Source organism: Adiantum capillus-veneris, chromosome 30 (assembly GCF_014529385.1).
Source record: "Adiantum capillus-veneris isolate H3 chromosome 30, ASM1452938v2, whole genome shotgun sequence".
Lineage (NCBI taxonomy): Eukaryota > Viridiplantae > Streptophyta > Polypodiopsida > Polypodiales > Pteridaceae > Adiantum > Adiantum capillus-veneris.
In genome coordinates, this window is record NC_140960.1 from 8,137,796 (window position 1) to 8,162,374 (window position 24,579).

The window sequence follows — 24,579 nt, forward strand, 5'->3', positions numbered from 1 at the left end:
TTTTGGGTTTGTCCATATGCTCAGCCAGTGTGAGGGCAGTTTGTTGTTTGTTGATTAGAGAGGGCATACATGAGGGGCTCGTGGCGTGGGAGGCACTTGCAAGGATTTTGCAATTTTCGGGGTCACGCACCTTTTCTAGGGCTTGTCGTCAGATCCAATCTTCATGCTTACTTCCTCCAGATATAGACCTGGCACTCTACAGATGATTCCAGATGCAAGCCACGAGTTGAACTTCTACCAACGGGATACAGTCTAACTATGATCTGCAACATCACTCTTTGGACCATGAAGAAGGCTCGTTGTGCTCACATTGTGGCTCGCAGTCTTCCCCTACATCCACCATTTGAACTTAGCCGCTACATACTCTTCGCAGTCAACGGGATACTTTAGCAGGCTCCTCCAGGGCAGTGGAGCAATGTAGATGCTCCTCTCTTCACGCATGGGCGAGATCTTCAGTTCTTTTCAATAGGGACCATGGACACAATCACATGGCATTATGCACCTCCCTAGTCGTTCATTTTACGTTCGTCATACAGGCCACATGGATATCCACATAGCCCCCACATTATTATCCCACTTTTGTACTTCCTTTGATGATAGGCCATTGAGCATCTCCAGAGGACTTTTGTACACTGAATACATCCCCTTTTTTTGCGTGCGCATGCACACACAGATCTAACGTCTATTAGAGGCCGAAATCGGCCTATGAGACATATCAAAGTACATGAGGTGGGTGTCCTCTGTGTATCCGTAAAGGATAAAAGGTATAAAAGTAAAATGTAGTGTCCAATGTAATGGCTGGGGGAGGAGGGGAGTGATACAAGGGTGGAGCTCTAAATTTACGGGAAAGATGCAGTCCTAAATGTTGGAGAAAATACAAGCATGAAAAATGCTATCATATCTCTAGCTCCATCCAGTCCCATAATCAAGGTGTAAGACATAATGCATGGGCGGGTAGGGTGTGAACAGATCGCGTAAGATGGCGGCTAGATCTGCAAAAGAGATCTGTGATAGTGCTCCTGGATCTCCTGAATCTCTCTCTAATGTAGTTGAGGTGCCCTATGTCCATGGATACGTGGGCGTCTACGAGCTCGAACCTCCTGGACCTGCTGTAGAGTCACCCCTCTCTGAGTGGTTGGGGGTGGTACTGTTGTGGCCCTCTGGAAAAAATCTGAGAGTTGTCTGGCGCTCGTTTCTCACAGATGATGATGTCTAGAGGAGGGAGTCTCGATGCTACTGTGCCTCTAGGAGGAAGCGTCCCAACTGTCGTTGGTCTCTAGACTCAAAGATCTGATGTAGAGTGGGCTGTCCTGCGAACAAGGTTGGGTATCTGCCTCTGATCTCCTCATATGCTCTACATCTGCATACATAGTGCTCCTCGTTGTCAATCTCTCATGTGCAAAGGCGGCATATCCTCTTTGCTCTGGGAACATGTGCAACTCTCCTTGCCTCAATCTCTAGCTGGTGTGAGGATATTCTGAGCTGTCCAATGGCAGCCCGTGCTCTATGTGGCATGTAGGCATCCATGTATCTCTATCTCTGGATGAAACCATCTACTAGAATGGTCAGGAAGTGGTCTCTGTAGTACTGCCTCTTCATGGGGAGAGGCTCTCTCGGTGTGATCCATGTCTCCCAAATATAATGCTGCTAAAGATCCTGTATGAGAACTCTATTCCTCTCATTGTGTGAGAGGAGTGTGTGGGGAGAATTGGGGTCATACTGGAAAGGGGGCAGGTCCGCGACGTCCAAGCCATGGGATGCAAACCACTCTATGACATGTGAGTACCATGCTCTCGTGTCCCCTCTTGATGCAACTGTATCGATGCCTCAAAAGCCCTACGTGTGAGTCTGTCTACTGGGAGCTCTCGCATACGCTGGATGAACCAAACTGTCCGAAATGTGGTACTGAGGGTTTCTTGTGGAGCAACGAGAAATCATAATGATTTGTGGGCGCTCTATCTGTGTCCATAGGGATGCTGATAACCTTGGTGCCCATACTACGGAAGCATACATCATGGCAATGTGTCAAAAAGCCACCTCTTGGTGCGAGGCTCATGGAAGTGGGCCTGGTGGCATGTGCGCTCTAAAGTGGCTAGCCTTGCATATCCTCATGTAAGCCAATCTCTGGTTGCCCGAGTCATGGAAACTCTACCCGTGGTGCCAGTAAAAGTCATCCCAGATATACATATGAGCCGACCATCTCTACCTGTCTACCTGCTGCAATGAGCGGTGCCCTACTCCGAACCGTCCTAGAAGTATGGAAAATCATGACCTTGGTCTTGCCAAGGTTCACTGTGAGCCCTCTGTGTATGCAGAAATCATCCAAAGCTCGTAGGTGGCTCTGCAGTTCCTCCTATGTCTCAGGAACTAGAATGATGCCATTAGCATAAAGCATAATATGGATTGGTTTACCTGCCAAGTCTGATCCCACTCCTCATGCTCGTAGGATGTAATTTGATATCTAGTCGATGTAGAGACCAAAAAGAGTCGAGGAGAGGGGGCATCCTTGCTTCAAACCAATGGTGCTAGCAATGGAATCCGATAGTCCACCTAGGCATCGCACTCTGCCTATGAACTGTGCATACAGGGAATGAATGTACCTAGATGAATCGAGGATAAGCCCAGATTCACCCTTGAAGGAAAGTGCAAGGTATAGACCCATGGTTGTCACCCACAAGAAATATAACCATCGGCTCCATCATGCATAGTATTGACTAAATACCACGTCATCCCCACTAACGTCGTCAGTGCCCAATAGTGGGTGTAGAACTAGGTACTAACATATGCTCCTCAACACAACACACACCACACGCACACACACATGAGCATACATCAACACAAAGTTCAGCGTGCTGAGTTTCTGTCATGACTCCGGAGATCAAGGGCAGACTCAGCCATAATGAAGCCTAGCACTAAAAGAAGCATTAAATCGGAAAAATTAGCACAAAAATGAGGTAGTTGATAGGGCATACGCACCACAAAAGATAGAAAGAATTAGCACAATATCAACTGGTCGTAACTCGGACGAAAACTTCACAATGTGAAGTCTGCATGTCCGCAATACGACTAAAAAATATACCTAGATGAATCCAGGATAAGCCCAGATTCACCCTTGAAGGAAAGTGCAAGGTATAGACCCATGGTAGTCACCCACAAGACAATATAACCATCAGCTCCATCATGCATAGTATTGACTAAATACCACGACGTCATGCGGTTTCCACGCAAGCCTTCGGCCATTGGCAGTCGTCATATTGGGATGTGGTTTTTGGTAAAGTTGAAGCTACAATTCCGGGATGTCTCTTTGCTTCCAGTTTAGTGGCAGATTGGAAGTTGGTCACGAGGGAATTGTTGTGGAATGGTAGAGATGATGCCTGTGAAAATTCACTTCGACTGGAGAGTTTGCATTGGAGTGGAGTTTTTTCTCAGACTCTTGTTCAACGCTCTCCTAGACAGGCTTACTTTCTCTCCCACAAAGGTATTGACACGATAATAGATGTGATAGACGTTGAAGGACAAGTGCTCTCGTTCAGACGGGCTGCTCTTACCTTTGGACTTGGGTCACACTGCAGGCGCGTGTGGGACACCATTAAGGAGTTGGTCGATTCTATATCTCCCATCCCTCCGCTAGTTGAAGACAATCGAATTTGCGATTGGCTCTGCGTTGGTTCTTCGATTGCTTCGATATCTGCAAAGAAAGTGTACTATCATTTGCAGTCATCTTCCTAGATCCAAGAACACTATAACAAGGTATGCAATATGAATACGAGTGTTACTTGGTGGCGAAGTAAAGTTATGAAAGTGTGGCATGCTAAGCTACCTCTCAAGGAGCGATTGTTTATGTGGAGATATATTGTTGGGGTTCTCTCCACTGGTAAATTATTGCGCTCTAGGAGATTGGCCTCTTCGCGATGCGTTCGCTGTGGTGCAAGCATTGAGAATATTCCACATCTATTGTGGTCTTGTTCTTGTACGCAACAGTTTGTGGATAGCATCTCTTCAACTCTTTGCTCGCGCTTCCCTGGCTTACAATTTGGTAAATTTTTTTGGATCTTTGAAGTGCTTCCACCTTTCCTTCGGTGGTATGCATACTTTTTCGGTTGGGTTAGATTCTGGGTATTATGGACAATGTGGAGAGCACGGAATTCCCTCATATTTTAGCAGATTCAAGTGGGATATGTTTCTTTCTTCAAGATATCTCTTAGACAGTTTCTTCAAGTTGCCTATGACTTGGACGAGCTCCCTATTAGCCATTACCAGCTCTACTTTGATTGTTTCTGAGTTATAGTTTGTAATACTTTCTATGGGTTTTCCTCGCTTTGAGATTTCCCATTTGTCATTCAATCTGACATTACAAAAAAAAAAGTGTGTGTGTGTGTGTGGTAATTGAGAGCTGCTCGGGCGAACGACCCCCTGTTTTGCAACGGGTTCGCACTATGTGCGCCTTTGCTCCTCTGCCCGTACCTGCCACCACACGTGCTCTGTGCTCTCTGCTCCTGCGCGCCCCTCAATTCCTTGCAGGTTTTGTACAGCTCGTACAGTTTTCAACTCTCGCTTGGTGTGTGTGTGTGTGTGTGTGTAAAGGAGAGCTGCTCGCACACGCGTGTGTCTCCCCTTGACTGCTACACGAGCAGTGTTCGGTCCTACCCATCTGTCAACGACCTGCAATTTTCTGTACAGCTCGTCAAGTCCTCTGTTCAAGTTTGGTGCTCACGTGTAACACAAAGAGTGTCTGATAATCTCTCTAGCTTAGGCGCATTTTATTTTCAGTAAACAGGCTTGTGTACAGAAGAGTTTTTTGGGTACAGTATTGTAGGCAATGTACAAAATTTATTTATTTTTGGCTTGCAGTAGTCAACAATACATAAACGCTAAGTTCTTAGTGTATGTCAGATTCCGGTGTGCTCTTTATCAGCTCATACAAACGCAGAAAACAGATGGCACCTAAGTCTTCGGAAATGGGTGAGATCCGAGCTTGTTTGTTGACGATTTTGAAGGTGTTCGGAACGCTTGGGAGGGACAGGAACCCGCTACTAAAGTGCTCATTCTTGTTCAAGCTTTGATGGACCCAGTGCCACAATATGCTTTAAATGCAGTTATTCTGTTCTTCCCGGGCAAGATGCCTGCTGCGCAAGATGTGGGTCAGTGGGTAAACTTCCTTCTTAAATGCAAGGCAGTTCGAGGTGTTTACTTTGGTGCCAAAGAATTCTATGAAGTTTTGCTAGCAGACACTGATGCCCGTAATATGTTGCTTGAGTTGTCTCCTTTGTTCTTTGGTACTCATGACACATGTACTATCGTGGGCCCTTCCTTACCAAGGACTATCAAAGCCTGATCAGTCATAAGTGCCCGATATGGGTGGAAATCCTCGATTTTCCACACACTTGGCGCCACTTTCTTCCTATGCTCGCCCTCCCAAGCTTGATGCCAATACAAATGCTTTTGTGTGCTTTGGGACACGGATGTTCCCACCCTTGAAGGTATTACTGTCAATTCGGGGGACCCACTCATTGGGAAACGCCCTTTTAAGCTCAGATGGGGAAAATTTGCAAATTCATGTTTTCCTTGTGGGAAATTTGGACATATGCAATCTAAATATTCTTAGCCTATTTTGCAACCCCCTCCTTCAGCTGTCCCTCAGCTTGTGGTTTCTACTGAGAGAGAAGTCACTAATCCCAGATTTGTTGCTGTTGCGGCTTTTGCGTTGCCTAATGCTTTATCTGTGGATAAAGCAAGGTCAAACCTGCTGTTTTCCCCAATCCTCAGGGTAAAGGAAAGTCTGTCTACTCCTGAAACAAAAAACAAGGGGAAAAAGGTGGACTCGGCAGAAGGATCTCCCTGGGTGACCGCCAAGAAAACTGCTAAGATGCGTTCGCAGCTCTCTTCTCGTAATTATGTACCTCCTGAAGTAAAATCTGCGTGGCAAAAACCTCTTCCCTGTAATGATAATCGCACTCTTGCGGATGCATGGAATAAGGTGGTGCACTCTTACAGAGATGCCGTGGTTCATGGGACTTCTCAATCACCTACTGGCCTTGTTGCCTCTGAGACAGGCATGCAGAATACTGTGGTCGAGTCGCGGCTTGCTGATGTTGATGTGCTTATGGGCACGTCAACTTAGTCCCTTCCTTACTTTGCCTCTGTACATATCTCCTGAATGCATAGTTGTGTTAAATGCATTTCATATAATGTGCGTGGGTTATGTAACCGTGATAAATGGAGATTAACCTGGCACTATGTACATACATGTAAAGCAGACATTGTCGTTTTGCAAGAGCATAATCAGCATGAATATGCTGGGCAATGCTCGTACTTTGCGGGATACTGGATAGCATATGCTGGTTTGTCGGGTTTTTCAGGTAATTATGGTTAGGCATGAGTTGCAGCCAGTTCTGGCATATAATGGTCCAGTGGGTCGTTGAATGGTGGTCCGATGCACAATCAATGGCCAGATTTATGAATTTGGTGGTGTTTATGCGTGTACGGCCTCGGGACAACGAGCTGCTTTGTGGCGTGAGATATCTTCTTATCCGTGGCTTTCCAATGCCTTGCTTTGTGGTGATTTTAACAGTGCACCCGCTTTATCGGATAACACCACAGGACATTCGCACATGTTGAGCATAGAATTGCAGGCCTGGACAGATCTTGTTGCATGCACACGGATGTTAGACTTGTGGACCCTCTTGCATCCCAATGTTTCGGGGTACACATTTCAACATACTGCTCTTTCTACATATCGTGCAAGATTAGATCGGTGGTATGTCCTCGGCATGCAACAATTTGATGAGTTTATATGCGAAATGAGCATAGACCATTCTTTGCTTTTATTTGATCATGCTCCCGTTGTGATGCTGTTGCACTATGGGCAACTACACTCTGATCAACCGCTTTCTAAGAAACGGTTGTTGCACATCTGTGGGGGAGCAGGAGAGAGAGCCCACTTGCTGTCCTATGCAATGAGAGTGAAGGAGAAGGGGAGAGAGGCGCTGAGGATGCTCACGCAGAGAAAACGTGAGAGAGAGAGAGAGCTCGTTTTGGATTTGGGGGAAAAAGCCACGCTAGTGTATTTTTGGGCTTCACATTTGAGTATATGAGTAAGTGACTAGGGGGCCATTCACACTTGGGCCCCCTCACTTATAAGTCTTTTAACTTATAAGTTAATAAGTACAAGGCACTTAGGCCTTTATTCCCTAACAACCTCCCACCTAAAGGCAATGTACCTTGGGAGATCAAAGAATCAGCTAACTATGATACATCAACTGATCATGCACTTACTCATCCAACACCCATCATCTGACGGCAATATGCAAACCGCTCTGCTGGAAGACTCTTGGTCAAAAGATCTGCAGGATTGTCATCTGTGTGCACCTTGACAAGTGTAATGCTCTTGTCATCAAGCACACTCCTGATAAAATGATACTTCACCTCTATGTGCTTTGTCTTGGCATGAAAAACAGGATTCCTTGCAAGCATAATAGCACTCTGACTATCACAGTGTAGCACAGGAACCGGTGACTTAATGCCAAGCTCTTCTACCAAACGCATGAGCCACAAAGCTTCTTTGCATGCCTCAGTGGCAGCCACATACTCAACCTCAGTGGTAGACAAAGCAACACATTTTTGCAGTCTAGAAATCCAAGAAACTGCACCTCCTGTGAATGTAAACACATATCCAGAGGTAGACTTCCTGCAATCTGGATGTCCAGCAAAATCTGCATCTGTAAAGCCATGCACAGATGTCTCACTCTTCCCAAAACAAATGCACAAGTCTTTAGTGCCTTTCAAGTATCTCAAGATACACTTCACTGCTTCCCAATGCTTTTTGCCAGGATTGCTCATGTACCTGCTTACCACTCCCACCGCAAATGCAATGTCCGGACGTGTAGCAACCATAGCATACATCAAACTGCCAACGGCTGATGCATAAGGAATCTTGGTAATTTCAGCCGGCATATCATCTGTGTTTGGGCAGTCATGTGCAGTCAGTTTTACATATGGAGGCAGCGGAGTACCAAGTGCCTTTCCCCCATCCATATGAAAACGATGTAGCACCTTGTTAACATAATCTCGTTGAGATAGATACAGACACCTGTTGGGTCTATCTCGAGAGATACGCATGCCCAAAATATGATTAGCATCACCAAGATCCTTCATGTCAAAGCGATTCTTTAAGCTTTGCTGTAATGCATCCAACTCCGTGACATTTTTACCCGCAATAAGCATGTCATCAACGTACAAAATCAGCAATAGAAGAGATCCATCACTTGCCGTTTTGATATACAAACAGTGATCAGAATTACTTCTTTTGTATCCTTGAGACCTCATGAATGTATCAAACTTGTGATACCATGCACGGGGAGACTGTTTCAAACCATACAAGCTCTTCAAGAGTCTACATACTTTCTTCTCTTGCCCCTTTGACACAAAACCTTCTGGCTGCATCATATAGATCATCTCAAGCAAATCGCCATGCAAAAACGCTGTTTTGACATCCATTTGCTTTAACTCCATATCTTCAGAAGCAACCAGGCCTAAAACAAGACGTAATGTGGCAAGCTTTACAACAGGAGAAAAAATCTCATCAAAATCCACACCATGCTTTTGCTTATACCCTTTAGCAACCAAACGTGCCTTGTACTTAGAAGAAGCATCAGATGTGACCTTGGTCTTGTAAACCCATTTACATGGCAGAGCCTTATGCCCTTTAGGCAAATCAACCAAGTCCCATGTATGGTTTTTCTCCAAAGACTGCATTTCCGAAACCATTGCTTTGAACCATTTCTTACTGTCTTCCCGTTGCATAGTCTCTTTATAGCAAGACGGCTCACCACAATCAGTAAGCATGACATAGTCCAAAGACGGTTCATATCTATCGGGGGGCCTTGTCACCCGAGTAGACCTACGCACCCAATGATCCATAACAGGTGGATTTTCAGCCTGTAAACCATCAAAAAAAGCAGGCTGTTCAGCCGGTTGCATCGCAACAACGGGCGGTCTAGGAGCATCAACCTGTTCCCCTACCTGTGGTGCATCAATGGCAACTTGTTGGGGCTGATTTTCAGCACCATTTTCAGCATGTAAAGGCTGCTGAACATTGGGCCTTCTTGGCTGTCCATATGTAACATCTTCACGAAAAACAACCCGGCGCACTTCCTCGACCTTTGTGGGCTGTTTGTGCATGCAATTCTCATTGAAGATGACATCATTGCTGCGTATGATTTTCCGTAATGCGGGATCCCTTAATCTATACCCCATTTCACCATCCTCACCATATCCTAGGAAAATGCATTTATGAGACTTTGGTTCTAGTTTGGTGCGCAGTTCACTCCGGATGTGAACATAGGCCTCACAACCAAACACTCTTAAATGTGCATATGAGGGTGGCTTGCCAGACCACACCTCCTCAGGCACCTTTCCACCCAAAGCCTTGCTAGGTGAGCGATTAATCAAGTGAATAGTTGTTTGCACAGCTTCTGCCCAAAAACCATGAGGTAATGCAGCATGTGACAGCATACTCCGAACTTTCTCTTGGATAGTCCGGTTCAACCTCTCTGCAACTCCATTCTGAGAGGGATTAAAAGGAGCCGTGAGCTCTCTTTTAATACCTTTAGTAGCACAAAAGTCAATAAATGCTTTTGATACATACTCCCCCCCATTGTCTGAGCGCAAAGACCTAAGCTTCTTGTCAGTTTAATTCTCAACAAATGCAAGAAACTTCTTGAAAGTATCCAAAACATCGATTTTAGCACGTATTGGATACACCCACACCTTACGTGTAGTATCATCGATAAACGAGACAAAATATTTCTTTCCCCCTAAGGACAACTGTGGCATTTCACATACATCGGAATGCACTAAGTCTAACCTGTCAGACTTCAAAGAAAGAGACCTTTTGTGCGGTGTTTGACTGTGCTTACCATAAATACAGTGCTCACAATGAGAAAAATCAGCATACCTCAAACACGGCAAATAACCACAACGAGACAGAGTTTCCATTCCTCTTTTACTCATGTGTCTCAACCGGCCATGCCACAAAGAAACACTTGGCTGCTCGGTTACGGCGACAACATGGTCACGCACACTAGATACATGCAAAGGATACAAAGTGTCCGATTTACAATCCTTGGCTACAATCCGGGCCCCTTTACAAATTTTCCACTTGCTATCACCAAAAGTGGTGTGATAGCCTGCATCATCTAGCTGCCCTGTACTAATCAAACTCTTCTTGAGTTGTGGCACATGGCGCACTTTGTGCAAAACAAAAGTCATACCATCAGCAAAGGAAAACTGGACACTGCCAATACCTGCAATGTCACATGCATAGTTATCTCCCAAATAAACAGTGCCCTGCACCTCACCTGAGTACTGTGTAAACCAATCCCTATGAGGTGTTACATGAAAGGAGGCACCTGAATCAAGAATCCAAGTATGCATGTCCACATCAGAACCCATAGCAAGGGTATGTGCATCCACAGAAGAGGCATTGAGTACATCAGTGCTGCTGTCACTGTCACAACTACTAGCAACATTGATTTCCTCAATCAACACAGTGCTCTTCTTGGCATTTCCCTTGTCCTTTGCATCAGTTTCAGCACCCTTGTTCTTCTCTTTCTTCCACTCATAGCATTCCCGTTTATAATGCCCTTTCTTTCCACAATGATGACACACAACATCTTTCCTACGAGATTTGCTGCGTGCCCTGTCCTTACTGTCAGATTTCTCCCTCTGTTGAGACCTGCCTCTCAAGTGCAATGCATTAGAAGACCCACCTGTGGTGTTCTTCCTGTTCATCTCTTCCATCAAGAGAGAACTCTCTACATCTGCATACTTAAGTGACGCACTTGAGTTACTAAGAGCTGTCCGGAATACATCCCAACTCTCGGGCAATGTGCATAGCAGAAAAGTAGCTTTGAACTCCTCATCAATCGTGAATTTCAGCTCTGTCAGTTGGCTGAAAATAGAATTGAATTCATTGAGGTGCACCGACATGTGCGTGCCCTCCTTCATGCGGAGATCCATAAGCTTCTTAAGCCAATACACTTTACTGGCAGCACTCTGCTGTGCATACAACTCGTCTAAACGCTTCCACATGCCCCATGCTATCTGCTCATTCTCTACATTGAAGAGTAAATTGTCAGACACCGAAAGCATGATCGTGGAGCGAGCCAACTCGTCCACTTCTTCCCATTCTTCAACCTCCATATCAACCGCTTTCACACCCTGTAACTTAATAGGTTTCGCCTGTTTCTTCTGCAACATCACATTATAACATTGCTTCTTCCATATAGCAAAGTTATGGGCACCTTCAAGCTTGCGAATGTGCAACAAATTGCCACTTTCACTACTAGAAGCCATTCTGAGTGATTGCAAACACTGAAACCCTGTTTTGCCGACCTAAACACGCCCAAATGTGTGCAATCGGGCAAAAAACAGCTTGTTGTTACAGAAAAACAGCGAGCAAATTTCACACGAAATCGCCCCAAAACGGCGTACATTCACTGTCAAACCCTTACCAAAGGTTTCCACAAGGTGTATACATCATTTGCTTGCTGAAATTCCCTGTTTTAGGGCAAAAATCAGACCTGTAAACACCTGTTTTGCTGAATTTTCAGAACCTCGTTGGTGGAAACACCTGTAAGATTGACCTGTGAGACTTGCCCTAATGAAATTGCATCAAATGGACCCCGAAATTGGTCAATTTCAGCAGAAATAGGCTGCTGTTCGCCAGTTTTTGAAACCCTAATTTTGGGGAAACTGTCACCGGAGGTCGATTCTACACGGTGAGAGGATCCCTTCGCGACAGAGTTGATCGAAAACGGTTGAATATCCTTCCCGCAGCGAGCAAAAACAGAATTCTGATCTGTGTTGCGAAGATGGCTCTCTTGGAAACCCTAAAGCTCTGATACCATGTGTGGGGGAGCAGGAGAGAGAGCCCACTTGCTGTCCTATGCAATGAGAGTGAAGGAGAAGGGGAGAGAGGCGCTGAGGATGCTCACGCAGAGAAAACGTGAGAGAGAGAGAGAGCTCGTTTTGGATTTGGAAAAAGTCACAATAGTGACATTTTGGGCTTGACCTTTGAGTATATGAGTAAGTGACTAGGGGGCCATTCACACTTGGGCCCCCTCACTTATAAGTCTTTTAACTTATAAGTTAATAAGTAAAAGGCACTTAGGCCTTTATTCCCTAACAACATCAACAATGCTTATCTTTTGCATGAAGCATTCCATCAGATGATTTATGATGTTATTCCCCTTTAGTTGCCCAAATGTATCTTGATCCTGATGTTGCCTGGGTTTGCTTTTTGTACGTGTGCAGAGTGTAATTCAGGACTATTGCAAGCAGTACATGTTTCAATCACGTGGCAATGTTGAGGACGCCAAACATATGTATCAACAACTTTAACTCTTAGTTGGCACACGTTTCTTGTCAGAAAGTGAATCGACAACCCTTTGTCAGGCCCGGGTGGGTTTGCACCATAATGATAAACGAAAATTGAACAAATGGCAAACTCGTGCTCGCTATTGAGCATTTGTGGACAAGGGATGTGCCTCAAAACATTTCTTTAAGCACTTGCATCACTTAAGGGCTTCTCAAACTATTAAGCGGGTTATGTTCCGACCCGGTACCTGGACAACCTCAAAGCGCGAGCTTGCCGATGCCATGGTGTCCCATTTTAGGAATGTTTTCGACACTCCCCCTGCAAGATCTGCCGAAGTTATTCATGCACGCCAACTTTTGTTATCTACAGTGCATTCAATTGTCCTGCCTCAAGATGCTTTGGCCATGGAGGCGGATTTTATAGAAAATGCACTCAACATTGCTTGCTCTTGGAAGATGGCGTTCACCTGGTTGGGATGGGCTCATTGTGGAATTTTTTATCTCCTTTTGGGAGAACCTTTGCTATATCTACAGTGCATTCAATTGTCCTGCCTCAAGATGCTTTGGCCATGGAGGCGGATTTTATAGAAAATGCACTCAACATTGCTTGCTCTTGGAAGATGGAGTTCACCTGGTTGGGATGGGCTCATTGTGGAATTTTTTATCTCCTTTTGGAAGAACCTTTGCTTTACATGATGAACATTGCGTGGGCGAAACACAGTTTGCCGATGTCTTGGAAAGAGGGTTTGTTGAAGTTATTGCTTAAACAAGCGCTTTGTGAGCAGTTCTCGCATTGGCGGTCGATAACTCTTATGCCGGTTATATAAAATCTTGGCTAAAATCATTGTGAACCGTATCACGGAACCTCTTATAGCTGGTATCCATTCCGTGCAGTATGGCTTTCACATTTTGGATAATCTGGCTAATGTATTGATTGGAATGGAATATGCAAAGTATACCCAACAGGATGTTCTTGTGATGCAGGTAGACAACGAAAAGGCTTTCGATACGATACAATGGGATTTCATTGTTGTCACAATGTGGGCCCTTGGATTTGGTCCTAGGATGGTCAATGTGGTATACTTCTTGTATGCTCACAGTACATCTTCAGGCCTCCTTGATGGGGAGCTGACAAAACCTTGGCCTCTTGGATGCTGTCTGAGACAGAGTTGCCCGCTTAGTGCCTTGCTGTATGCCATTGCCACTCACCCTTTGTTATTGTATTTGGATCACTTGACTTCACTCGTCGTCTTCACGGGCTAAAATTACTCAATGGGAAAAACTTGGCAGGGCAAGCCTATGCTAATGATTCGTTGTTCATGCGCCGCAATAACCAGGATGATGTGAGTGAAATTATGCAAGAGTTGGATACATTTGGCCTGGAAGCAGGCCTTGAGGTTAACTTTCAAAAATCCAAACTCTTGCCTCTTAATGTTTGTGACTGGCATCATCTTTTGTGGCCTGGTGAGATTCTTGATCCGCACGTGGTGGTAGGTACTTAGGATATCCTACCGGCTGGCAGGTAACTAATATCCAAAAAATTGAGTGGGTCATGCAACGATTGAATGTCAAATTGCAATATTGTGTCCACGTGGCCGCTACATGTTCAACTTTGTATTGTGCAAAGTATCATGATGGCACATGTTCAATTTTACTTGCCGTTGTTGCACTGGCCTCGCTCTCCCCTCTCATTGCTTATGTCTAATATTGTATCTCACTTGTGGCGCACTAGTTCTCATAAGAAAGGCCTCCGTTTGTTTGCAATGGAGAAACTTTGCACTCCGAAGCGTCTTGGGGGGCTGAATATTTTGGACCTTCGACGCCATGCATTGGCAAGGAAGGCTATGTTATTGCCTACTCTTGCGCGGCAATCTCAACCATGGACAGTTATGATTGCTTATCTATGTCATCATGTTACTACTCCCGCTTTTGGTCATTGACAGACTTCCCTTTGGGAGATTGTGTTTGGCAAGATGATTGGTTATGTTCTTGGTTGCTTAATCACCTATAGCTTGCTCTCCGCTTGGAAAGTTGTTATGGATCATCTCTACTGGCATGGCAAGCAGCAAGCAAATGGGAATTCGTTGCGTTTCACTGGAGTAAGGTGTTCTCTCTTACACTGGTTGATCGATCGCCTCATCAGGCCTACTTCCTCTCTGGTTGTGGCATACGCACGGTGGATGATGTGGTGGATTCATCTGAGAATTTGATTGCTTTTTTTGAGGCAGCACGCTTTGGGTTGGGCGTGCATTATCGTCAGATTTGGAGCTTGCTTCAGCATATGCTGGTTGATTTCCTTCTATGCTTCTCTTGTGCAAGACTCTTGGCTAGCTGATCATTGTAATGCGCTTTGGGCTTTGCACAAATCTAACCGATGGTGGGGACAGGCTCTCACTGCAATTTGGAAGTCTCACTTGCCTCTGAAGGAGCGTCTGTTTCTTTGGCGCTGTTTGTTGGGAGTTCTTCTTGTTGGACGACTCCTTGAGGCGCGTCACGTTAGCTCCTCTCGTCGTGTCAGTTGCTCCGTTGCTGATGAGAATGTCAGACATCTGCTTTGGGATTGTCGCTGCACTAGGGCATTCCTTCGCCGTGTTTCTGCTTGTATACATCTTCGATTTCCCTCAACGGTTTTCCACAAACGATTCTGGCTTTTTGGCATTCTTCCGACTTCCCTCCAACGATTTGCCATCTTCTTCGCATGGGTCAAATTTTGGTCGTTGTGGTCTCTATGGCACCATCGCAATCTCCGCATGTTTCATCGACATGAGGCGGATCATTTTCCATTGTTCAAGATTTCGTTGAGGCAATCGTTACATTTTGCCTTTGACACCCGGGACATATCCCTGGAAATCTTGCAACTCTTCTATGTTTGCTTTTAGCGATTTTGCATCGCAGAACAGTTATCTGTTCTTCCCCTTGTATCTGATCTTTTTGGTGGGTTTTCCTCGCTTTGAGGTTTCCCACTTGTAAATTAATCAAATCAGATTTACAAAAAAAAAAGTGTGTGTGTGTGTGTGTGACATGTGTGAATCTAGCAAGGTTTTGTCTGCGTTGTGTGTTTTAATTTCACTGTACTCTGATGGCTTGCTTTTCGGCCCCGCGAGAGGGGGGGGGGGGGGGGGGGGAGTTTGCCTTTAGAGTACGTTTTTGCTTTTACATTTCAATTCGTTTTGTTTTGTTTGTTTTTCTTTCTCTTCTTCTTGTTGGGGTGTTTCTAAGTTTCGTTGTTTTGGCTAGGTTTGTTTGTCGTGGTTACTTGATCATTGATTTGTTGGGTCTTTACCTCGCTACTCTGCTCTATGCTCGTTTTATCAGGATTCTATAGCAGGTGGCCACCTAATTGCTCTCTTTAGAGCCTCTTACACTGTCTTCCTCGAGTTCCCTCCCTAGTTCGGGTCTTAAGGAGCCACCTTCAGCAAGTGGACTACTCTCTATTCTGGTTGATAGCTCCTTGCCAGCTCCATAGAAGTGGTTTGTTCCTCACCTTGTGACATCCTCCTCCAATCTCTTAGTGATGTCAACCGTCTCATATCCCTCATCTTCGTCACCGACTAGTCTCTGCCTTTTGTTTATCCATTGCCTCTTTCTATCAGATTCTACCAGTTGGTGGGCACATGCCCAACACTGAGCTCTTGCATGCTTCTTGTCCTTTTACACCGCTAGCGGTTTTGGTGGTTTAGGTTTTTGATCCACAACTTGAGCTTTTGGTGGAAGTGCCTGACTTTCAAAGTGCCTAACTCCTGACATCCTCTCTCCATTTAGCTTGTCAAAAGACATTTTACTCTCTTTTGTAGAGGTTTTTTTTCCCTGGCATTCTGTTTTTGTAGTTTGCCCCACATGGCTAGTTCTATCTACTTTTACAGTTTTCAATTTGATGCCTTCAGGCCTGCTATGTAGACAGTGATGTACTTGCCCTCAAAATCGGCACCATTTGGACATTCTGGGGGATTTTTCAAGTAATGGAAATCAGCCTCTTTCTTTGCATGCACGCATGCACAGGGGGGAGGGAGAGAGAGAGAGAGAGAGAGAGAGAGAGAGAGAGAGAGAGAGAGAGAGAGAGAGAGAGGGACCAAACCTTGCCATGCACCTCTATACAAGAGTGAACGCAGATACAACAATCATCAGTGCTATATATGAGTCCCCCCCACACCTCCTCTCCCCTCTACATATGAGGGTTATATAAGATTGCCCTACTCCCCATATTACCTAAGTCGCCCACTACCCATAAATAAATGGGCCATTGGGATGTGGCAGCAGATCACATGCCCAAAAATGGACCCCTATTGAAGTAACCCCGATCGGAATCTGGTGACATGCCCAAGATAAAACCAAGAGAAACTAGCCTCACAAGGCCCAGCACCATGGTTGCATCCATATGCATACCTAATCCCTCGTGTCCATACAATACATACCATATGTATTCTATCAATCGGCTCGTCTCATACTTTACATTTTAAAATTAGAAAAGGTGTGGCAATAGAGCCAAACTTTACACTTACAAGTTCTTTCTTACAATATGAAAGCAAGGTTGAATGTTTTTTGAATGTAAGTAGTATTATGAACTTTTCTCTTTGATCAACGATGTCGAAATAAGATATTTTGGTGTATTTGTTTTACTACATTGCATTTCTTGTGCACCTTTTTCGAGGGTGACGAACAATAAGCAGATTATATCCGAACCAAATGTATGGTATCTGTCGTACCTAACTACCTTGCCCAGCACAGCCACAAAGAAGCCCTCACTCCCTAGAACTAGATAAAAACACAAGAGATGGCCCACCAAAACCGTAAAACCCCTCTCAAATCTTGGGTGCACGCAAAGTCCAGAGCTCTAGAGGCCATAGTAGTAATGTGGGTATCTTGACAAGTCTTGTCCCAAACGGTAGTAACTGCCTCAGCAACAAGCACCAAACAAACGGATACTGAAGGGTAATCCTGCTAGGCTCCATGATTAACAATCCTGACCACCAACCAACTAAGGTGTACACAAAAACCGCTATCGATGGCCACCAGGCTCTAGAAACCAGTATCAAACATTTGAACTAGAACTTTATCGTCTATACTCCATGCCATGGGATGGCATGTGCGGGATAGCTTTAAGTAGATAAGAATACCGAAGGCTCGGCATTCCTCCACTATGACGAGATTGAGCAAAGATACTCCGCATCTCATCACCTTCAAAGAGAGCAGGTACAAGGATATAGACCACATCTAACCACGTCCTGCGACAGACCCTCCGTACGAGCCTCGCAAGCTCCAGGCAAGTTGTAACCACCATGCCTCCATCAGTGTACCCAGGCATAAACTCTCTGATGCCCTTCTCCAACAAACCAAGTCAATGCAAAGTCAAGAGAGAATATCCACCACAGGCAGGTGTAAGACTCTGGGATCAAGCCCGAAAACACACCAAATAAACCTCTCGAGAAGGGATATCCACAGCAGAATACTGCCACCACCAAGACAAGGGAGCGGCTGAAAACACACCACCATACAACCCCCTGTGAGTTGCAAATCATGGATGTAAACATGACTGTCCAAGGCTGAAAAATACAGCCAAGCAAGCCTACTTAGATAAAGTTTTAAAAATGCAAATCTGACTCCTCTCTGTGGGCTGAAAACGCAGGTACAAGTGCCTTCTGGGAATAACCAGTCTCTACTTTGTCTTGTCAACCGCTCATAACCAACCACCTTACAGACCAAACAGCCAGTCTCCAATGAAGTAACTGAATCACCGGTCGTACACAGAGTGTCTGAAGAAATAAGCTGCCAAACTCCATAACACTGTGAAAAAGATACGACGTTGGCGAGTTACCGCATGCCTTCCTCTGTAACACAAATCCCCTACTATGAAACAAATCAGCTGCAAGCCTGCAAGAGAATGCCACCATAGTGCTTACGGCAAAGACGTACCCTGCTCACAACCACATGAGGTCAATGCACACCTCATGACATCCTCCAAAAGTATTTACAACTTCACAGCAATTAAGCAACCTATTGAAGAATACACTGCCAAACGATGTAGCATCTGCCCTGCAGTCTGCAAAAGGGAGCTGGGGTGCACCAACAGTGACAAGTATTGAGTATTGCGGGTGCGGGTTTCTGCAAACAACACGCACAAGTGACGGCGCTAACGGAGACAGGTGACAGTGGGAGCGGAGGTGCATGCTGCTGCACACTGCAGCCACCATGCTGTTGGATATGGACAGTGGGTGCTTAATGACTCATTTCCTAGTTTGCAGCAGCTTTAACTCTTGATCTGTTGTCTTATGATGACCACCATTGAAATAAAGATACTGGACTCCAGAACACAGGGGATAGAGTGGCATCTGACCTGGGTGGTTAGAGTGTTGAATAGAATTTCCCTCTCCCGCTCCAAACGAGCACGGTGTTTACCATACCCGAGAAGTGATTTTCCAAGCACCCCCTGACCACCAAGACTTTCAGAAGCATACTTGGTAGCATCGTCACAAAGTTTGTTCACTGTCATAATTAAGTGGAGTCACAAAACAGATCGAAAATTCAATTACAATCCAAAAAGTGCCAACAGAAAGCTTACCCACTTCGATCTGGCGATTCCCACTTAAGATCACACCCTCTAATCCTTTCACAATGTCTCTTTGGTAATGCTGTCAATGATGACCTTCCAATAGACCCGTCAGAGAAGCCAAAAGTAACAGAGATGGTGGACGTAGTTAACACACTGCAGTACTGACCTTCCCAACTCGGGTTGAGCTGTAGAGTTTTTCAAGCTGCTGATGCCGATGAAGCTCAGCTGCATCTGTGACGATGGTGTCGGACCCACTGAAGCCATGGGAGGAGAACTGTCTTGCAACTGCCTGCAAGAAAAGGGGAATGCCCAGCTGGGTTTGCAGTCATAATGAAAGATGATCTGTATTTTGCCTCCGTGCTCACCTGCTGTTGCTTAGCAACCTGCTCGCGAAGCTTGTTGGCATGTTTTCGGAACGTGTCCATAGCCAGTGCTGGTAGAGGAAGTAGGCAGACTACGACTACGGCCTTGCATCTGCATGCATACTTACAGATTCTGGGAGGGAGACCACATCAGATGAACGCTCCCAACATGAGAGTAAGTAGCAGTCTGTAGCCACCTGCCATCCGGATCGAACAAGCAATTCACAATTTCACATGCGCCCGCCGTTGGCGCCCAAAACTTTGACCAATTGAATATTCATCTTAACATTTAGGATCATGTGCTAACATCTCATAGCTAAGAGTCAGTCCCCCGCAAATTAAGTGGGTTTTATAAGATGACGGTTACATTAAATGCATAGAGACCAGCAATTCCAAAGGAAATCCCCAAATATGCACAAAAGTGAGACATCTAGCTCAAACAAAAAACAGGGTGAACTCACAATGGCTTGATTAAGGGAAAAAAGGGGGGGGGGGGGGGGGCAATTGCCAAAACAAAACCTAGATAGATCCAATTCCCATTCAACTGACCTTCGGCCAAATGATAGTAAGGTATGTTATAGCAAGCCAAAAAGGATTAACTCTCAATCACTAGCCTTTTTTGAAGAACTTGATACAAAGAAAAAGGTTGGTAATTAGAAGCTTACTAGAGTTATGGGGCTATGTCCTATATAGTGGTACATTTACTAACTAGTATTAGATTTAAACCATGAGTACATAGGGGGGACCATCTCTAAGGCTACCTAGAGCCTAGTCAACCGCTTGCCATTGATTGAATGCCAACTCAAAAACCTTTTTTCTTTTAATTTCTATGATGACTAGATAATTCTAAAGAGAATTAAATATTATGTATAAAATATGCACAATCTGCTTTCAAGAAACAACAAGTGCTACCTTTTGCAACAAAAAATAAAGGAGACGGCCATAGAGTGAGCACATGGCAAAGAGCAAATGTTATAATTGACTAGATGCTTACCAGATATTCCCCTTCTCTAGTGAGCACTTCCACAAATTTTTGGATTCGACTGATCCATACAAAAAATGATGGATGCTACACAATTCCTTAACACTAATTTGGTACCAAAGTGTCCTTTTTTTCACAAATTTAAATAAAATGGTACATGAAATCTAGAAGACATTGAAATGCTTTCGCAAACTTATAAAATGTTAGACAAAGTATTCATAAAATTTACAATCCCTCACTTTTGTACACAACTCAAATAGTAATTGCACTCACTAAAACTCGTAATGTAGCAGGGTGCATGCAATAATCAATGGTAACTATGTGCTTAACAATTTTGTAGCTCTCATGTGAAAAAAAAACTTTTTGAGTAGAATTAAATACGGAAAGTCATGTGGATCAAATACGCAACAATTGTGAATTCAATAATAACCACATAAAACATTTAGTTCATCTAAATTTGCATTGTCTTATACCGCATGTATACTAGATCTACCACTCCATTGCTTACAATGATACTATTTGATGGTTATGAAAGCCAAACTTTGTGGTTTATGTCACTGTGATTGTTGAAATTTCTTTTTTTTATAATCAAATATTAGCCTTAAAATAAAGTCCACTTTTGATTTGTTCATTCATTTCATTTCTTTGTATATAAATGCCTCATATGGACACAATTAAGGAATTTATATGTTGGGTTGGTGAAGCCCAATGTTTCTTGCCTAAGTGTTGGGCGGTCAGACACTAATCGGAAACTAACATTGACCACTCATTCTACATAGGACTCATAACCCTAACCATAACTGTGATGCGAGTCCGCAAGATGTGTCTCTCTTCTTCTCTTTTCTTCATTGCTGCACATACTCTTGCTCACGCACTTCAACTCGTATCAGAGCTTGAGGAGTGTAGAGCACCATTGGAGCTTGGCAGGGAAGCAAGCAAAAACACAAAAACTTCAACATATTTTTGCAGGTCTATTTTTGTCTACCAAAAGGTGTCCATTCAAGTCAATTTTTGTGATTCCCGACCTATTTTTTGTGCTCTACAACTTTGTAGAAAAAAAAATCTCAAAATTCTCACCAATTTTTAAATATGTTGTTTGGACTATCTGTAGATTGTGTAGGACAGGCTGCAATTTTTTGTAGATTAGATTTCTCCCGGTTAGAATCAGCATTTCAGGTCAATTATAATCAACCTTGACCGTTTCTTCTTGCTCTACAACTTTGCTGAAGGAAGTTTTTGTAAATTTCACACGGTTTGGGAGTTATCTACTTCAGACAATAGCTTCGTCTACTTTTGCAGGTTCTTTTGCATACAAGTTTTCATTGCAGACTCTTTCCGCAATCTTTGTTATACATGCATATTTGATGTAAGATATTGTGGGTCTATTAAATCAGGCAACCAACAGTTACGATAAATTATTTATATGGTTGATGTAAGATCTTATGAGGTTTATGTATTGACATAAATTATCATGCAAAGCCCTATTGTTGAGGGTCATGATGAGGTTTTATTGAGCTATGGGATTCTTGAATGTTGAGATCCTTTCAGTGATACAAGAACTGGACGTGCCCTCGACATTCCTATAGTTTTGGTGTAATGGAATTGGCCTATTTAACTTGAGAGTAGCGGAAATTAATGAGAGTACTTTTGAGAAATGACTTTGTGAGCACAACAGGTGAACATAATTGAAGATAGCAACATAATCATAGCGATTAGTTAACTTGGCATGAACAATACTTTTTCAAGAGAGAGAATTTAGAGAACATGACAACAGTTGAGGACCGGATTTATGTGGAGCCGGTCCCCCCTTCAATAGGCATTTGTAGTATGATTTCCCCCGTAAGAGAGACTTGTTACAATACAATCTTTGTGTTCCTCGTGACCTAGGTGATGCAATGAAGATGGAAAACTTCATGCATCACAATCATAACATAAACTTGAAGAAATCGTTAACTATCCCAAGCCTCAGTCCCAAGACCTCAAACACCTTCGAAGGTGGAGAGAGCTAGCAGGGAATGAGGGTAGGGAAGAGGAAGAAGAAACATTTCATAGGAGAAAGAATTAGTTCCTCACTTATCATACTCTTCTTGCTAGCATACATAATAGCATAGTAATGAAGATGGAGAATATAGCAAGCTTAAGCATTAAAGCATGGCTCTTGGTTGGATTTGCACTCCATAGCCAAGAGTGTTGGTGTAGGCTCTCACCTCTACTTGCTTGGAGAAGGAGAGGGAGCTCTTGCACGTTGCACATTGTATAATGAGAGTGTGTGAATGTGTGTGGGTGAGTATACCCCCTAGCTTTCTTGGGTCGACCCCCCCCCCCCCCCCCCCCCCCCCTTGTAGCTCATGCTTGAAAGTCATTGGACCCCTCCAAGCCTAGCTAATCATAAGCAGGAGTCATACCAAGCAACAAGGGTAGCCTTGGGACAAGTTTCCCCCTTTCCCCTTTGAGAGAGAGGACTTGATAAATGCAAAATTAATTAATTAGATCTCCTAAAATTATCATTGGACCCCTTGGGTGGCCAACCAATAGGCTTCAGGCACACCATGAGGGCAACATGAGGAGGAACTTGACAAGTGTCCCCTTTGCTTTCCTTGTACCAAGTAGACCCTGTGTGAGTGTGTGGGTGTTCTCTCTCATCCCCCCTCATGTAGGGCTCGCCCCCTCCCTTAGGGATTGGATTTGACTTTTTGACACCTCAAGCATGAGGCCCAGTTCCCACCACAAGCTTGGCCCTTAAGCACTTTAAGCTTGGCCTGGGTTCTCACCTCAAGTACAGCCCTAACATCTCAAGCATGTCAAGGACCTCAAGCATCTCAATCATCAAGCACCTCAATCATCAAGCACCTCAAGCACCTTAGTCATCAAGCACCTCAAGCATCTCAAGCACCTCAAGCACCTCAAGCATCTCAAGCACCTCAAGCACCTTAGTCATCAAGCATGACAAGAAGGACAAGCACCTCGAGCTGGGTTGGGTTCTCGCCTCAAGCTCAGCCCTAACTTACCTAAGGTCAAAGGACTTTTCCACACATTATTGGAGGTCTTAAATGAAGCTAACCCTAAGGTCTTATGCTTCATTGGTTAGCCTTGCTCTTTGATAGACCATCTTTCATTTGGGCCCCTTTACCATTGGCCCCGTGTTGAGATAGATCTATAAGAACTTGTCTATATCTTAAACCTTGTTCCCGTTTATTCTCTTACATTAAGTGATTAATTTAATATGAGAAAATCATTTGGGTTGGTTAGATATTAGATTTTATGACATTACCTCTCTCTTGAAATCATAGTCGTCCTCGACTATGAGATAGAAGAGATAAAGCCTTGGTCATTAGTCAATTTTACTTAGCAGGTAGAGGATCCCTTTTTACCCTACGACATCTTTCCAAGATGGATGACTAATCCATTTGGTGCTTGGGAGACATAGCTGCCGCAAGTCCATTTCATTCTCCCAAAGTAGAGTGACAAATTCTCCTTGGTGTTTGAGAGACGTCGTCATCACGAACATGATTCTAAGCATGCATACTAGTTGAATTTGTGCACAATTAAAAAGAGAACTAGTTTTATAAGACAAAAACATGGGTCATTTAAAAGAAATTTGTACATTTGCTTACTCTAACGTAGCGTTGTAAGCATTGACAAGGTTCATACTATCCTTAAGCTATATTCCTTGCATCCATCTGGCATCTTCAAAAGGATAATTCTTGAATTTAATAAGGTACCATCGGATAATCTTACCATCTCGTAGTACCTTGTCTTTGTGCCGAGGATAGCTTCGGGTTGTAGCAGCTCTTCTTGGTCTTCAACTTGGGGAGGGTCTTCAATAATTGGTTCACTTGATGGCTCTCCTTTTTTTGTAGGGCTTGAGTAGGCTCACATGAAATGCATTGTGTATGAGCCAATGGTTGGGCTATTTAAGTTGGTAAGCCATCTCATTAATGGGCTTCAAGATTTGGAAAGGACCATAGTATCTTTTTGCTAGCTTAGCATAATACTTTTGATGGCCCGTAGAATTTTTTCCCGTCAATTGCCTTAATTGAGCCTTAGGAGACTTAAGTAAGACCCAATCATTTTCTTTGAACGTTAAGGCCCATCTGTGCTTGTCAGCAACAGCTTTTTGCCTTTGTTGAGAGATGGATATAGCCTCCTTAATCTTTTGAAAAGATTCTTGTAGGTCACGGCTATACTCATCGGCGGCGAAGATCGTCCCATGTACTTTGAGTAGCAAGGGACTTTTAGGTCTTCCCTCAATGATCTCAAAAGGTGCTTTTCACGTAGAAGTATGTACAATATTATTGTAGGCATACTCT

The 24,579-nt window shown here is 44.1% G+C and overlaps 1 protein-coding gene across 1 annotated transcript in view; it reads right to left on the reverse strand.

Moving 5' to 3' along the window:
* LOC147417506 (SH3 domain-containing protein 3-like) overlaps positions 1-19,524 on the reverse strand; it is a 121,504-nt gene extending 101,980 nt beyond the window's left edge. The window contains exons 1-4 of the mRNA XM_086506622.1: positions 19,291-19,524; positions 19,092-19,214; positions 18,935-19,004; positions 18,710-18,858 (exon numbers count right to left, since the gene is read on the reverse strand). Coding sequence (XP_086362748.1) covers positions 18,710-18,858; positions 18,935-19,004; positions 19,092-19,214; positions 19,291-19,350 — 402 coding nt within the window. The 5' untranslated portion in view covers positions 19,351-19,524. The remainder of the gene's footprint in view (positions 1-18,709; positions 18,859-18,934; positions 19,005-19,091; positions 19,215-19,290) is intronic.
* Positions 19,525-24,579: the final 5,055 nt, after the last annotated feature.